At 49.6% G+C, this 15,051-nt stretch overlaps 1 protein-coding gene and 1 long non-coding RNA gene across 2 annotated transcripts in view; both read left to right on the forward strand.

The window, feature by feature from the left end:
- Positions 1-15,051, forward strand: part of ALKBH5 (alkB homolog 5, RNA demethylase) — a 28,400-nt gene that overhangs the window by 11,581 nt on the left and 1,768 nt on the right. Inside the window, exons 2-3 of the mRNA XM_005583060.3 lie at positions 348-428; positions 14,435-14,590. Of these exons, the coding sequence (XP_005583117.1) occupies positions 348-428; positions 14,435-14,590 (237 nt within the window). The remainder of the gene's footprint in view (positions 1-347; positions 429-14,434; positions 14,591-15,051) is intronic.
- On the forward strand, positions 2,123-4,101 carry LOC135967962 (uncharacterized). The gene is made up of 2 exons (XR_010582316.2): positions 2,123-2,524; positions 3,625-4,101. It is a non-coding gene; the product is annotated as an uncharacterized lncRNA (long non-coding RNA).

Raw genomic sequence — 15,051 nt, forward strand, 5'->3', positions numbered from 1 at the left:
TGCTAAAGGGAGGGAGAATGAGGAGAAGATGCAGTGTACTCTCTGGAGTACGCTTTTTAAAAAGGGCTCCTGGCATGTTCAGGGAGAGACTTGCTTCGGGCCTCTGCCTTAAGTGGCCAAGGGGTCTCCTTTGCCTCATACCAGGTTTTTCCTTGAGTATTACAGTCTCTTGGCAAAAGCATCCTGGAGCTTAATATGATACTCCCTTACATGTAGATCCTTGAAACTCAAGTAATGAGTAGAGAGCAGCCATAAGACCTAGGCCATATTCCTGTCCTGTTATATCCCCCAGGAACTTCGGTTGTCTGTCTACTCTTCATGGTCACATGTTCTCTGTTTCTTTTCAGTGGATATGCTGCTGATGAAATCACTCACTGCATACGGCCTCAGGACATCAAGGAGCGCCGAGCAGTCATCATCCTCAGGAAGTAAGTGCCTTGATGTCTGACCTTCTGCCTTACCTGCAGGCCTCTCTGGAGATGTAGCTCTGGGTCCACTTAGAACTCAGCTCCTACGTATCAGTGGCGTGGCAGACTAGAGAGCAGAACTATTAAGTTGTCTTACTTTTTATTTGAATCCTGTGAGGATAAAGTTGTTTTGTCTTTTTATCAGAAAATTAAGTTCTCTGACTATTTAGGGAGTTTAGGACTGAACAAAAGCATATACTCCCAATATTTGTGGGTATAATCTTGAGACAAGATTTGGGCAACATTCTTCCAAACTTCATTCCACCCCTTAGCCTCTATTCCTCACCTCCTTGGTCCTTATTTGTCACACGTATTCTTGGTGATTATTTTTAGACTGTGCCTTTAGCAGCCTGCTTTAAAAATGCCTGGGTTTTCACTGCTGGGAAGAACAGGGAGTGAAGAGAGGAGACAAGGGTGGGAGGTTAGGATATAGTATTCAGCAGAATCATGGCTTATGGCTCTTCTCTGGGGAGGGAATTGGATGTGCTAATTAACATCAGCAAACCTGGCTTCACCAGCATTTATTTCTTAGACGGAGTGAGTGGAAGAAGCCATAGCCCTACAGACATTGGATCAAGACAAGCCTGCCCCACCGCCCACCCTGCTTTTTTTTTTTTTGAGACGGAGTCTCGCTCTGTCACCCAGGCTGGAGTGCAGTGGCCGGATCTCAGCTCACTGCAAGCTCCGCCTCCTGGGTTCACGCCATTCTCCTGCCTCAGCCTCCCGAGTAGCTGGGACTACAGGCGCCCGCCACCTCGCCCGGCTAGTTTTTTCTATTTTTTAGTAGAGACGGGGTTTCACCGTGTTAGCCAGGATGGTCTCGATCTCCTGACCTCGTGATCCGCCTGTCTCGGCCTCCCAAAGTGCTGGGATTACAGGCTTGAGCCACCGCGCCCGGCTTTTTTTTTTTTTTTTTTTTAAAGAAAAAGTCTTACTCTTGCTCAGGCTGGAATGCAGTGGTGCCATTGGCCTTTGTAGCTCACTGCATCCTCAAAGTCCTGGACTCAAGTTACCTTCCTGCTTCAGCCTCCTGAATAGCTGGGACAACAGGCATGTGCCACCATACCTGGTTCAAGCCTGCCTTTTGAAAAGAGTTCCAGAGAGGATAGGTGATTGCCCAGAGTCATAGAAGTCAGTGAGCAGAGCAAAACAAGGCTTGACACATATCACTTGCTGTCTTTCTTCTTTCTTCCTTCTTTTTATTAAACTTTATTTTTTAGAATAGTTTTAGATTTATAGACAATTGTGATAGTACAGAGTTCCCATGTACTCTGCATCCCATTTTCCCTATTTAATTTTTTATTGGTATATTAACTAAAGTCCCTACTTTATTTCGATTTCCTTACATTTTTCCTAATGTCCTTTTTCTGTCCCAAGATCATCCTACATTACATTTAGTCGACATATCCTCTTAGACTCCTCTTGGCTATAACAGTTTCTCAGACTTTGCCTTATTCCTTTTTTTGTTTGTTTGTTTGTTTGTTTGAGACAGGGTCTCACTCTATCGCCTAGATTGGAATGCAGTGGCGCCATCTCGGCTCACTGCAACCTCTGCCTCCCAGGTTCAAGTGATTTTGTGCCTCAGCCTTCTGAGTAGCTGGAACTATAGGCGTGTGCCACAACACCCAGCTTACTTTTTAAATTTTTTCGTGCAGACGTTGGCCAGGCTGGTCTCTAACTTCTAACTTCAAGTGGTTCGCCTGCCTTGGCCTCCCAAAGTGCTGGGATTACAGATGTGAGCCACCGCGCCCGGCCTGCCTTATTCTTGAAGATATCGACTGGTTAGATATTGTATAGAACGTCTCTCAATTGGGATTTGTCTAATGTTTTTATGGTAAAATGCATGCCATTTTTACTACATACCAAGAATACATACTATCAATGTAACTTATCACTATTGATATTGATCACCTGGCTGATGCACTGTTTGTCAGGTTTTCCACTGTAAAATTACTGTTTTTCCTTATCCATACTGTACCCTTAGGAAGGAGGCCACCATGCATGCCCACAGTTAGAGTGTGGGAGTTAGCACCATCTCCTTGAGGGGAAGCATCCAGGTGAGTTATTTAGAATTCTTCTTCAGGGGGATTGTTCTGCTCTTCCTCATTTATTCAATCATTTATGTATATAAGTATAATTTTATATAAGTACGGACTTCTGGGAATTTATTTTATGCCCAGATTGTTCCAGCTTTGGTCATTGGTAATTTTTTTTTTTTTTTTTTTTTTTTTTTGAGACGGAGTCTCGCTCTGTCGCCCAGGCTGGAGTGCAGTGGCGCGATCTCGGCTCACTGCAAGCTCCGCCTCCCGGGTTCACGCCATTCTCCTGCCTCAGCCTCCCGAGTAGCTGGGACTACAGGCGCCCACAACCGCGCCCGGCTAATTTTTTGTATTTTTAGTAGAGACGGGGTTTCACCGTGGTCTCGATCTCCTGACCTTGTGATCCGCCCGCCTCGGCCTCCCAAAGTGCTGGGATTACAGGCGTGAGCCACCGCGCCCGGCGGTAATTTTTTCTGGCTCATCAACTTTAGTCAGTAAACAATAACTTTGGCCTCTTAGTCCTTTGGGCCCTTAACTCCAGAGTAATGTAGTGGTGAAGTTTCTTTGGTGTGGCTTTGCCACTTTGTCAAGTCAAAACTTTTAGTCTGTTTTAACTATAGTAGATGGGTATGATCCATACCTGTTCGACAGTCCTATGGTACAGGCAGAGCACTGAACACATATGGGAGCTCCAGAAACTTGGGTCGACTTGGTAGTTGGCAGCCTTTCTTTTCTAGCCTAAGACTATTCCCAGAATTTGCCAGAGGAAGGGAAGGGTTTTTATCTGCCTTCTACTTTATTTTTCTTGATTTCCGGCACAGGCCAGAACTCAGAAATAATGGAGTCCAGAGTGTAGCACTCTTTCAGCCTCTCCTCCACAGTCATTTCTTCTCAGGCTGTACCTGGTACCTCCAGCTGCAGCCAGGGGTGGGTGGCCTGCCCAGGCCAGGAACCTAGAGAGGAACTTCTAATGTTATATAGGACCAGAGCAGTAACTTCCCAAGTGTTCCTCTCATCTTCTCATAGTAGCTTATTTTGGGGAAATCTTAACTAGATATGCAGGTGGTAGTGGCCGTAGCTGGAGTGTCAGTCTTCTAACTGCTACTTTTTTCTTGAAGGGTGACTCCCATACCTGGCCGCCCAGTCCAGCTGAGTCAGATGCTCCTCAGCACAGCTAAGAGTCTGCATTGTTAATCAGCTCCCTGGGAAGCTTTTTAGCCAGCTGGGCCCCTGGCAGTGGCTTGACCTTGGGAATGGCTGTTGTTGCGTGACTGAGACTCTTCTACCTTCTGACTTGAGAGGGCCCAGGAACCATTCACAGACTGGGCTGGAGGGCAGAAGCACAGAGCTTTGGTGTAAGGGGACTGGAGAAGAGTGGGAGGATGTCCCAGCTTCCCCGGGCAGCTGAGCTGGGGAAGTGCACAACTGTGGGGAACTCTAAAGTATCTGCAGCTCCTGTTATGGTTCATGGACTTGTGTCGTGGACTCTTGTAGTAGTGTGGCCTCCATTGGGAATGCCTTCTCATCTAACATGTTCATCTTCTAATTCATATCCCAACTCCCCAGATAACCTACATGATAACCAGCTCTTCAAATAACCTAGTCATTCTTCATCGCTCAGATTGACCATTTTGACATGCAGAAAGCATCATATAAAAAGCCCTTTAGCATTTTAGCATCACCTAAAGCCCTTTCAGCACACATGCAGACACATACACACACCCCTGTTTGGACTGTCATAGCTCATACGCTTGCCATTGTGAATTTTCAAGTCTGTATTCTGTAGGACTAAGGATATCCCTGTTCATCTGGGGCCTAGCATGAAGTGCAGCCCAGAAGAGGCATCAACTAGTGTGGAGAACAATTCAGGCCAGTGAGGAGCAGGTCTAGAGTAGCTACATGGGCTTGTCTTGGGAAAGGACGGGTTGTGACAGGTTAAAAAGGGGGAGCATCTTGGCCCAGGCATTGCCCAGAGATAAGTAGGATGTGGTCTTGGAAGATACCTGGCTGGTTTGATGTCTTCTGGTGAGGTTGTGTTACAGTGGGTAGAATCTGGGCACTGAGCCTGGCCCTGATTATGGTAGAGGAGTTAGAGCCTGTCCTGCCTTCTCATAAGTTCAGATAAAGATTGCACAGGCTGCTGGGGGAGACCCTGGGAACTCTGTCACCAGCTCAGGTCAGTCAGAGCTGGAAAGGTCTTTTTAAGGGCCTCATGGAAGGAAACGGGTGGGCGGCTGCCAAGTGCTTTCTGGTTGGACAGAATGCAGCTTCTGTGAACATGGGTGGTGCCAAGTCTTCGTGCACATGTGCCCTTGTTTCTCACGGGAAGGCTGGAAGTGACCCTTTAAGAGCCTCCCCAGAGTGGAATCCTCAGACTGTCCCTTGGTGTTACAATGTTTGATCTCACAACTTAGCCAGTAAATGGCTGAATGAGACCTGGAACCTGGGTCTTGTGGTTCCTTGGTGGTTTGCACAGTGGAGTACCCCAAGTCCCGCCCTTTTCCCCAGTGTGTCATTGGGATGGATGCTTTGAGTTAGGAAACTGGAGCTCAGATACAGAAGGGCTTTCTTGCCTCTACTGTGCAAGTAGAGAATTGTGTTGATTGGGGAGAGTGTTACGAGTATGTAGGGGGCACTCTACAGAGAGTGGGGTGAGGCAGCAGCTACAGGCTAGTCGGCTCTTTGAGGTGCCTCAGCACCCCCAAACTTCCTGAATGTTGCTGTCTCCCAGCCGACCGAGGGCAAGCTGCCCCAACTTGCAAGTCTTTTCTCTGTAATTGTTGGTAACCCTGGAAGGGGAAGCTGGACCTAACCTCACTGGAGGTGTGGTTAAAGTTCTAAATTACTAGTTAGATAACCAAGAGGCTGACAAACTTCTTGGATATAATAATTCATTTGTGAGGGGAGTCTTCCTGTTTTTCCATGATTCCCTAGTACTCCTACGCTAGTGCGCTCTGTGCTTCTGCTCCTGGTAGACCTTGCTAGCTACCCTGTGCCAAGCATCCACATACTAACCCTGAAACTAGAAGGTGTGAACTCTGTTTGGAAAGGGGCTCAGATAGGAAGTGAGCTGTCTCAGGTCATCTTGCTAGTTGGAATGACCTTTGAGCAAGGATTTCTGACTTGAGGGAAACATCAAGTATCTACTATGTACAAGGCACTTGAGGTGGGCACCGCAGGAAATTTAGTGCCCCCTTGGTGCTTCACATGTAATAAGTTTGCACTTTGCATGCCATTCCAACACAAAGCAGAGGTGTAAAAGGTGTAAAAGCACAGGGTATTCTCTGCAGGCCCTGCAAAAACCCAAAAACCCAGGTCGGGCGTGGTCACTCACACCGGTAATCCCAGCACTTTGAGAGGGCGAGGCAGGTGGATCACCTGAGGTCAAGAGTTCAAGACCAGCCTGACTAACATGATGAAAATACTAAAAATACAAGAATTAGTTGGGCATAGTCATAGGTGTCTGTGATCCCAGATACTCAGGAAGCTGAGGCAGGACAACCACTTGAACCCGGGAGGCGGAGGTTGCAGTGAGCCGAGATCGCACCATTGCACTCCAGCCTGGCAGACAGAGCAAGACTCTGTCTCAAAAAAAAAAAAAAAAAAAAAAAATTACATCCAGCTTAGCGGGAGGGAAGGTAAAGGCGAGCTTGGTAGATCTGGCCCCTGAGCTAGAAATTGCTAGCCAGGCAGAAATGGTAAGCTCAAAGGCTAGGAGGCAGGGAAATATAGGGGACTTACGTAGATGAGGAATGAAAGAGGGAAGGAGGCCTTCCTTAGGTCAACATTTGATTCTCAAGAGATGGCTTATGGGTCTTCGGGGCCTTTAGTTGGTGACTAGGGCACCCAATCCCTTGGTTTCTAGGAGGCCCTCAAGATTGCATTGTGAGACTTATATTCTTGAGATTGGTACTCTCCAGGTAACCAGATAAAGTGGCACAAAGCAGTATATATAGCCCATTTATTTGCTTTTGGTCAAGTGGAACTCAGCTCAGAGTGATCTGAAGCTGGGAAAAGCAGCTGGAGATCCCTTTGCCAAGTGGTAACCTAAGCTGATGTGCACTAGGCTCTGTGCTAGTACCTGGAATGGGGTTTGTATGGGTTCCTGTTCTCTTTTGTCCTTTGGGAAAAGGCAGACATTTAGCATCTCACCAGGAACTGGTCAAAGAAGACTTTCCAGAGAAGTGCCACCTGAAGGTAGTCAAGGATGCTTGGGCCTTAGCCAGCATAGAAGGAGGCTCAGGGGCAAAGATAGTTCAGTCAGAAGAGATGCTCTTTACAGAGGCGTGGAGTCCAGGAACTCTGTTCTGGAGCATAGAATAGATAAGGAGTGGAGGACTTGATACACTGGCCTAAGACAGAAAAAACTTCACGCTGTGTAGAGAGATGTTGAGGGTGCTGGGGAGCCATGGAGGCATGTGAGAGATTGTAGGAAGCTGAGCTCAGTAGCTTACTTGATCATTAGATCCACAGAGGAGTCAGGAGGAGACCCTCACTGAGAACAGAACAATCTGAAGGTGAGGCTGAGTGGATGGATGAACAGTGGAAGGAAATGGAGGTCTCACTCTGGACTTCATTCCTTAGGAGTGGGATGAGGGGTGCCTAGCTCTTGGTTTCTCTGACCAGGGCTTGATGTTGCTCCTTTCTCCATGATTTGTGTCTCCTGTGGTTAGACTTAGCTCACATTTGTTCCCTAGTTGAGTAAGTCTGTGTCCACATGTATACACCCTGCCCTTTTGGCAGCCTGATTGTTCTGATGTGTCTGTGGCCTGCCCAAGGAATATGGGTACAATGGGATCACCAGGGAAGTGAGAGACTTGGGCTTCTGCCCTGGCTCTGCCACTCCTCTCCACATGCAATCTTACCGGAGCACCTGTAAATTGGGCAGTTGTGGTTAAACTTGTGAATGCTAGGTGGTCTTCTAAACTCCTCCTGGCTGGGTGTGGTGACTTGCACTTGTAATCCCAGCACTTTGGGAGGCCAAGGTGGACGGATCGCCTGAGCTTGGGAATTTGAGACCACCCTGGGAAACATGGTGAAACCCCATCTCTACTAAAATACAAAAAAATTAGCCGGACGTGGTAGCACGCGCCTGTAGTCCCAGCTACTTGGGAGGCCGAGGCATGAGAATCACTTGACCCCGGGAGGCAGAGGTTGCAGTGAGCCAAGATTGTGCCACTGCACTCCAGCTTGGGCTACAGAGTGAGACTCCATCTTAGATAGATAGATGGATAGATTAATTAGATAGATTAGATTAGATTAGATAGACTGATTCCATCTCAGATAGATAGATAGATTGCACCACTGCTCTCCAGCTTGGGCCACAGAGTGAGATTCCATCTCAGGTAGGTAGGTAGGTAGGTAGGTAGATAGATAGATGGATAGATAGATAGATAGATAGATAGATAGATAGGTAGATAGGTAGATAGATAAGATAGATAACTAGGTGTGGTAGATAGATAGATAACCAGGTGTGGTAGCATATACCTGTAGTCCGAGCTACTCGTGAGCCTGAGGCAGGAGGATTGCTTCAGCCCAGGAAGTCAAGGCTGCAGTGAGCTGTAATCCCACCCCTGCACTCCAGGCTGGATGACAGGGTAAGACCTTGTTTCAAAGAAAGTAATTGGCTGAACGCGGTGGCTCAAGCCTATAATCCCAGCACTTTGGGAAGGCCAAAGCAGGCAGATCATGAGGTCAGGAGATCGAGACCATCCTGACTAACACGATGAAACCCTGTCTCTACTAAAAATACAGAAAAGATTAATCAGCTGGGCGTGGTGGCGGGTACCTGTAGTCCCAGCTACTTGGGAGGCTGAGGCAGGAGAATGGCATGAACCCAGGAGGCAGAGGTTGCAGTGAGCCAAGATCGCGCCACAGCACTCCAACCTGGGTGACAGAGCGAGACTCCATCTCAAAAAAAAAAAAAAAAAACTGTTGTTGGCAGGAGGCTGGAAGATGGGTAGGGAGAGTCCTATGAGGGGAGTGGGTACTATTACAGGAAAGCCAGCGAGATACAGGCCTGAGCTTTGTGGGAGTTTGATTCTCAAAGGTGTTGGAGCTTAGACGGGCTCTAGGGAACCAGGTCACTAAATACCCAAGAGGGTGCTTGGACAGGCCTCTGCCTCGCTTTGTTGGAAAGCGAGGCTTTTAGCACAAGGATGCCTGGTAAAGGTGGAGCCAGAAGTTAGAGAGGAGTTGGTAGCTGGCTGGGGACTGCCCTTGCTCCAGGGTCATTGTGGCCTGAGTGCAGGCTGATTTACCATCTTCCCAGAAATGGCCCTGCCACCTGCACAGTGCTCTCTTGCACTGAGGAGGGCCCACCAGCACTTTATTTTTTAATTAAAAAAATATATATATATATGGCCGGGCGTGGTGGCTCAAGCCTGTAATCCCAGCACTTTGGGAGGCCAAGACGGGCGGATCACAAGGTCAGGAGATCGAGACCATCTTGGCGAACACGGTGAAACCCCGTCTCTACTAAAAAAAAAAAAAAAGAAAAAAAATTAGGACCAGGTGCGGTGGCTCATGCCTGTAATCCCAAGCACTTTGGGAGGCTGAGGCAGGCAGATCACGAGGTCAAGAGATCAAAACCATCCAGGCCAACATGGTGAAACCCTGTCTCTACTAAAAATATAAAAATTAGCTGGGCATGGTGGCACGCGCCTGTAGTCCCAGCTACTCAGGAGTCTGAGGCAGGAGAATTGCCTGAACCCGGGAGGCGGAGGTGCAGTGAGCCAAGATCGTGCCACTGCAGTCTAGCCTGGAGACAGAGCAAGACTGTTTAAAAAAAAAAAAAAAAATTAAGTAGGGACAAGGTCGGTCTTTGTTGCCCAGGTTGGTCTGAAACTCCTGGCTGTAAGTAATCCTTCTACCTTGGCCTCCCAAAGTGCTGGGATTACAAGTGTGAGCCACTGTACCTGGCCCCACCTGTGCTTTAGAGGCCATTACAGAGTAGTAGGTGGACTTTGTGACTCAAGCTAGTGATTTGCTCTGGGATTTAGCTTTGCTTTCCTATCCCTGCAGGGAGAATCATTCACCCCAGCAGCTTTTCTGGAGGACTTAGGATAAGATCAACTCCCTCCCTTCCCTTAGGTTCACACATTAGTGCTACAGCCATCCTTTGTTGTGACCTCCCTTGTCCCTGCTTTGTCCTGACACTGTAGGTGACCACTCTGGTCACTCTGGTCAACCCCCATCTCGCATGCCCAAGGTGCCTTGCTCTGACCTTTGAATACCTACTCTGATCTGTAAGGCAGGTCTTCTTTCCTGTTGTTACCTGAAGATGCCTGGGTCCAGACCTTACTGCTAGAACTAGGCCTCCTGGCCGGGCGCGGTGGCTCAAACCTGTAATCCCAGCACTTTGGGAGGCCGAGACGGGCGGATCACGAGGTCAGGAGATCGAGACCATCCTGACTAACACGGTGAAACCCCGTCTCTACTAAAAATACAAAAAACTAGCCGGGCGTGGTGGCGGGCGCCTGTAGTCCCAGCTACTCGGAGGCTGAGGCAGGAGAATGGCGTAAAACCCGGGAGGCGGAGCTTGCAGTGAGCTGAGATCCGGCCACTGCACTCCAGCCTGGGTAACAGAGCGAGACTCCGTCTCAAAAAAAAAAAAAAAAAAAAAAGAACTAGGCCTCCTGAATCCAAATTCGTGGCTCTCTCTGCTAAACCCTGAAGATCTGGCTCGCACCATGGGAATTGGTTGCCTTTTAACTGGGCAACCTATAGGGTCTTTTAACTGGGCATGTTCTGAAGTTAAGCTACTGGTGGGCACTGGGCTTGGAGTCAAGCTCTAGCCTGGCATCCTGCAGCTTAGTGGATTTTTGGAAGTGTGGGGAGGGCAGGAGCTTCTCCAACTGTTATGAGATGTGACAGTCCCAGGGGATGTGTCAAGAGCTCTCATTTTGGTGGTTCTGCTTTTCTCTTACCATCCATCATTCCCCCGAAGAAACAACTCCAGAGTGCCCCCACCAGGGCTTCACTGGGGCTTTTGAAGCACTCAGGGACCTTCCTTTGCTGAACCATGGGCTCCCTGGCACCTATAGGGTCTTAGCTTTATGGATACCAGAGGAGGGACTTTCTTTAGTGAGGCCCTTAGAGTTCTTTAAGTCAAGCATAATGGCTAACGTTTAGTCTGATCTCTGCCACCTGGACCTCTCAACTTGGTGGCACGACACCTGGTAAAGAAGTGCCACCAAAGGTCATTGGGCCAGGTGCGGTGGCTCACGCCTGTAATTCCAGCACTTTGGGAAGCCAAGACGGGCAGATCACCTGAGGTTGGGAGTTTGAGACCAGCCTGACCAACATGGAGAAACCCCATCTTTACTAAAAATACAAAATTAGGCCGGGCGCTGTGGCTCAAGCCTGTAATCCCAGCACTTTGGGAGGCTGAGGCAGGCGGATCACGAGGTCAGGAGATCAAGACCATCCTGGCAAACACGGTGAAACCCTGTCTCTACTAAAAATACAGAAAAATTAGCCGGGCGTGGTGGCGGGCGCCTGTAGTCCCAGCTTCTAGGGAGGCTGAGGCAGGAGAATGGCGTGAAACTGGGAAGCGGCGGAGCTTGCAGTGAGAGGAGATAGCGCTACTGCACTCCAGCCTGGGTGACAGAGCGAGACTCCGCCTCAAAAAAAAAGAAAAAAAAAAAAATTAGCTGGACGTGGGGGCGCATGCCTGTAATCCCAGCTACTCAGGAGGCTGAGGCAGGAGAATGGCGTGAACCCAGGAAGTGGAGCTTGCAGTAAGCCGAGATTGCCCCACTGCACTCCAGCCTGAGGGGACAGAGCAAGACTCCGTCTCAAAAAAAAAAAAAAAAAAAAAAAGGAGAGACCAGCCTAGGCAAAATGGTGGTACCTTGTCTCTCCAAAAAAAAAAAAAAAAAAAAGCATTAGCCGGGCATGGTGGCCCAGGCCTGTAGTACTAGCTCCTTGGGAGGCTTGGGCAGGAGGATCTCTTGAGCCTAGGAGTTCAAGGGTGCAGTGAGTTGTGTTCATACCACTGCCCTCCAGACTGGGCCACAGAGCAAAACATGACTTTTTTTTTTTTTTTTTTTAAAGAATGATTTTATTCTATTTCACATCATCTCTGGTAGTTGCTCAGTACCACCTCTACCCAGAGAATTCCAGCCTTGAAGGAGGCAACTTGCCAACTTGCCTTCCATTCCTTAGACCCTCAGCACAAAGAAGCCTTAGAGCCAGTCACATTTCTGTCCTTTGCTCAGATGGGGAAACTGAGGCCCCAGGAAGGATGGTGACTAGCCTGGATTCTGAGTGGCAGTGCCAAGACTAGATTTTCTCCTGTTGATGCTAGGTTCTGCATCTATGAGTCTGGAGCAGTCCAGAGGAGCCTGAGACTGGAGAGCCACTCACTGCAGCTGGGCCCTTCTGGCTTCCCCCTCTACAAGGCCAAAGCAAAGGGATGGGGATGCCTGTCTTACCTGCCTACACACCAGTTTGGGCCTGAGGCATCAGAACGTTGGTTCCCAGCTGGAAGGAAGGAGATGCCCCTGCTGCCTTTAGGAGAGATTTCCTGCCCAGGTTCAGAGTAACTCTTGCCTGTCAGGCTTGAAGTCTCACTTTGGCTTTAAACTTTCCCCTGTGACTTGCAGGATGCATGACTTACTGCCTTTCTGATCCTTCCCATCAGGCCAGCCAATAGAATGTGGGGAGGCAGCCATAGGGAATGGGGGGAACTGTGAAGACAAGATGCAGTTGTTACCAAGGATGCCAAGCAGCCTAGCCCAAGGCAGTTCTTGGATTTCCCTCCTGCTTACTTTTCTTCAGCATCCTCTGGTATCCTTAGAGTCCTGCTCTGACTGCAGCCCATAATTCTTTGGAACTAAGTTACTACTTTGTGTCTAGCAGACCCTGGAAAAGATGCCTTCAGGGTCTCTGCTAGCTGTGTCCTGTCACTTCCCACCCAGTCTTTTTTTTTTTTTTTTTTTTTTTTTTGAATTACAAAGCTACTTTTAATACTTTGGGGTGAGCCCCACAGGAATAAAAAACACTGGGAAGAGGTAACCCCCTCACCCCTGGGAGTGGCCCAGGGGGAGAGAGGCTACCTGAGGGGAACGAAGCACAAAAGGGACCCGCTGCAGACTCAGGGCAAAGGGAATGCCATCGGTGCTGGGACCTGTGAGCACTACAGGAGGAAACGCGAGCGTGGTGGGACTGGCTCCAGGCACACAGGCGAAGGGCAAGAGGGTTGGACACGAAGCCACAAAGCTACTTGGGTTCCTCCTTCTTCTCGTTTGCCTTTTTCTGCTTCTGCCGCATGATCTCCGAGTCCCTCTGCTTGCAGGCGGCAGCAGAAAGCCCGTCATCTTGGCGCTTTCCCTTAACCGAGTCGCTCTGCTTTTTCTTTTTTTTTTTTTTTTTTTTTGTTGAGACAGAGTCTCCCTGTGTCGCCCAGACTGGAGTGCAGTGGCCGGATCTCAGCTCACTGCAAGCTCCGCCTCCCGGGTTCACGCCATTCTCCTGCCTCAGCCTCCTGAGTAGCTGGGACTACAGGCGTCTGCCACCTCGCCCGGCTAGTTTTTGTATTTTTTAGTAGAGACGGGGTTTCACCGTGTTAGCCAGGATGGTCTTGATCTCCTGACCTTGTGATCCGCCCGTCTCGGCCTCCCAAAGTGCTGGGATTACAGGCTTGAGCCACCGCGCCCGGCCGCTCTGCTTTTTCTTTTTTTTTTTTTTTTTTTTTTTTTTGAGACGGAGTCTCGCTGTGTCTCCCAGGCTGGAGTGCAGTGGCGTGATCTTGGCTCACTGCAAGCTCCGCCTCCCGGGTTCACGCCATTCTCCCGCCTCAGCCTCCCAAGTAGCTGAGACTACAGGCGCCAGCCACCACGCCCGGCTAGTTTTTTGTATTTTTAGTAGAGACGGGGTTTCACCATGTTAGCCAGGATAGTCTCGATCTCCTGACCTCGTGATCCACCCGCCTCGGCCTCCCAAAGTGCTGGGATTACAGGCTTGAGCCACCGCGCCCGGCCCGCTCTGCTTTTTCATATTCTTCTGGCGGGCGAGCTCACGCTGGTTACCGCGGGTCATGGCGATGGCAGCGGCTCCCCACCCAGTCTATTACATGGGTCCTTCTGCCCTTTGCTCCCACCTGCCTGACTTGCCAGCCTTCTCTGTACCATACAAAGAGCCTAAGGGCTTCTTTGAGGTTTTCCAGGCCAGCTCCCTTCTGGTCTGGCTTCATAAAGGACTTGGATCACTGCCCTAAGTTATCTCTACCCAGCTTCTCCTTCCCCCTCTTCCTCATCTGTATTTGTGTGCCTTCCCTTTACTCGGCAGTGTATTCCTTGAAACCTGTACCTATACCTGCTGCTTGGTGGGGACTGTGCCTTCAAAAGCCCTCTGGCCTCTACGTTGTCTGCATCCTGAAATGAGCAGAAATCGCCAGGTGACTGCTCATGGTTGTGGAGTGGGCCTGGGTTCCCCACCCTGGCTCTGCCACTCAGTTTCAGCATCCTTGTCTGTACAGTAAGAAAATAGGGTAGCTCTGGCTCTCTTTCTCTCCAGCCCCTCTACAGGCCTGGACCAGGGATCCTTCCTGTGTTAGGACCCACCAGTGGGGCCGTTGGTCTTCTGGCAAATGAAGTAGATGGCCCCAGAGAACCTGTGGGTCCAAGTGGAGTGAGGTGAGGCTGCTTCGTTCAGCTGAGAGTGAGCCCTGGGATCTTTCCCCTAGGGTAGTACAGCCTATCCTTGGGAGTTTCCAAACAAAAGTGTTCCCATTCCTTACTCCTAAATGTGGACTTGAGGAGGGTCTTTGAAAGTCAGCTAGACCGATCTCTAGTTGAACCTCAAGGACTGAGGTTCGGAGCAGAGACTGCTGGCTCCCACTTTGCCTGGCCAGAGAATTGGTCTGATGGTGCCCACACCTTCACCAGAGGCCCTTTGGTGACCCCATGTATGTTTCCTTTGCAGGACAAGATTAGATGCACCCCGGTTGGAAACAAAGTCCCTGAGCAGCTCCGTGTTACCACCCAGCTATGCTTCAGATCGTCTGTCAGGAAACAACAGGGACCCTGCTCTGAAACCCAAGCGGTCCCACCGCAAGGCAGACCCTGATGCTGCCCACAGGTACTAAGCTTAAGTTGATTCCAGAAGGATAAGAAAGATATGGAAGAGCATTCTAGGCAGAAAATACTGTATGAGCTAAACCCTGAGACACAAAAGAGCTTTGTGGTTTCAGGGGATAATGGGGTTGGTAAGTGGAGAAGGGAGTGTTGGGAGGCCCAAGAGAGAGAAAGTGGGTAGAGCTGGGAAGTAAAGGTAGACGCAGAACAATGCAGAGTCTTGAGGCTGTGGTAGGGAAGATCTCTGTCCAGCAGTCCTGGCAGTGTCCCAGGGCACCAGACTCTGAGCCAGGCAGACCCCACAGGGCAATTGGGAAATGTCCCAAAGACTGGGGTGGTCACTGGCAGTTAGTGGGCAAGAACCTCTGATACCAGGGCCTCTGCCAGGACTACCCTTCATTGAGGACCACTGAGCTGGAGTGACCCATCCCAAGGATGAGACCAGGTATAGTGGTAAAGCCAGGC

Source organism: Macaca fascicularis, chromosome 16 (genome assembly GCF_037993035.2).
Source record: "Macaca fascicularis isolate 582-1 chromosome 16, T2T-MFA8v1.1".
Classification (NCBI taxonomy): domain Eukaryota; kingdom Metazoa; phylum Chordata; class Mammalia; order Primates; family Cercopithecidae; genus Macaca; species Macaca fascicularis.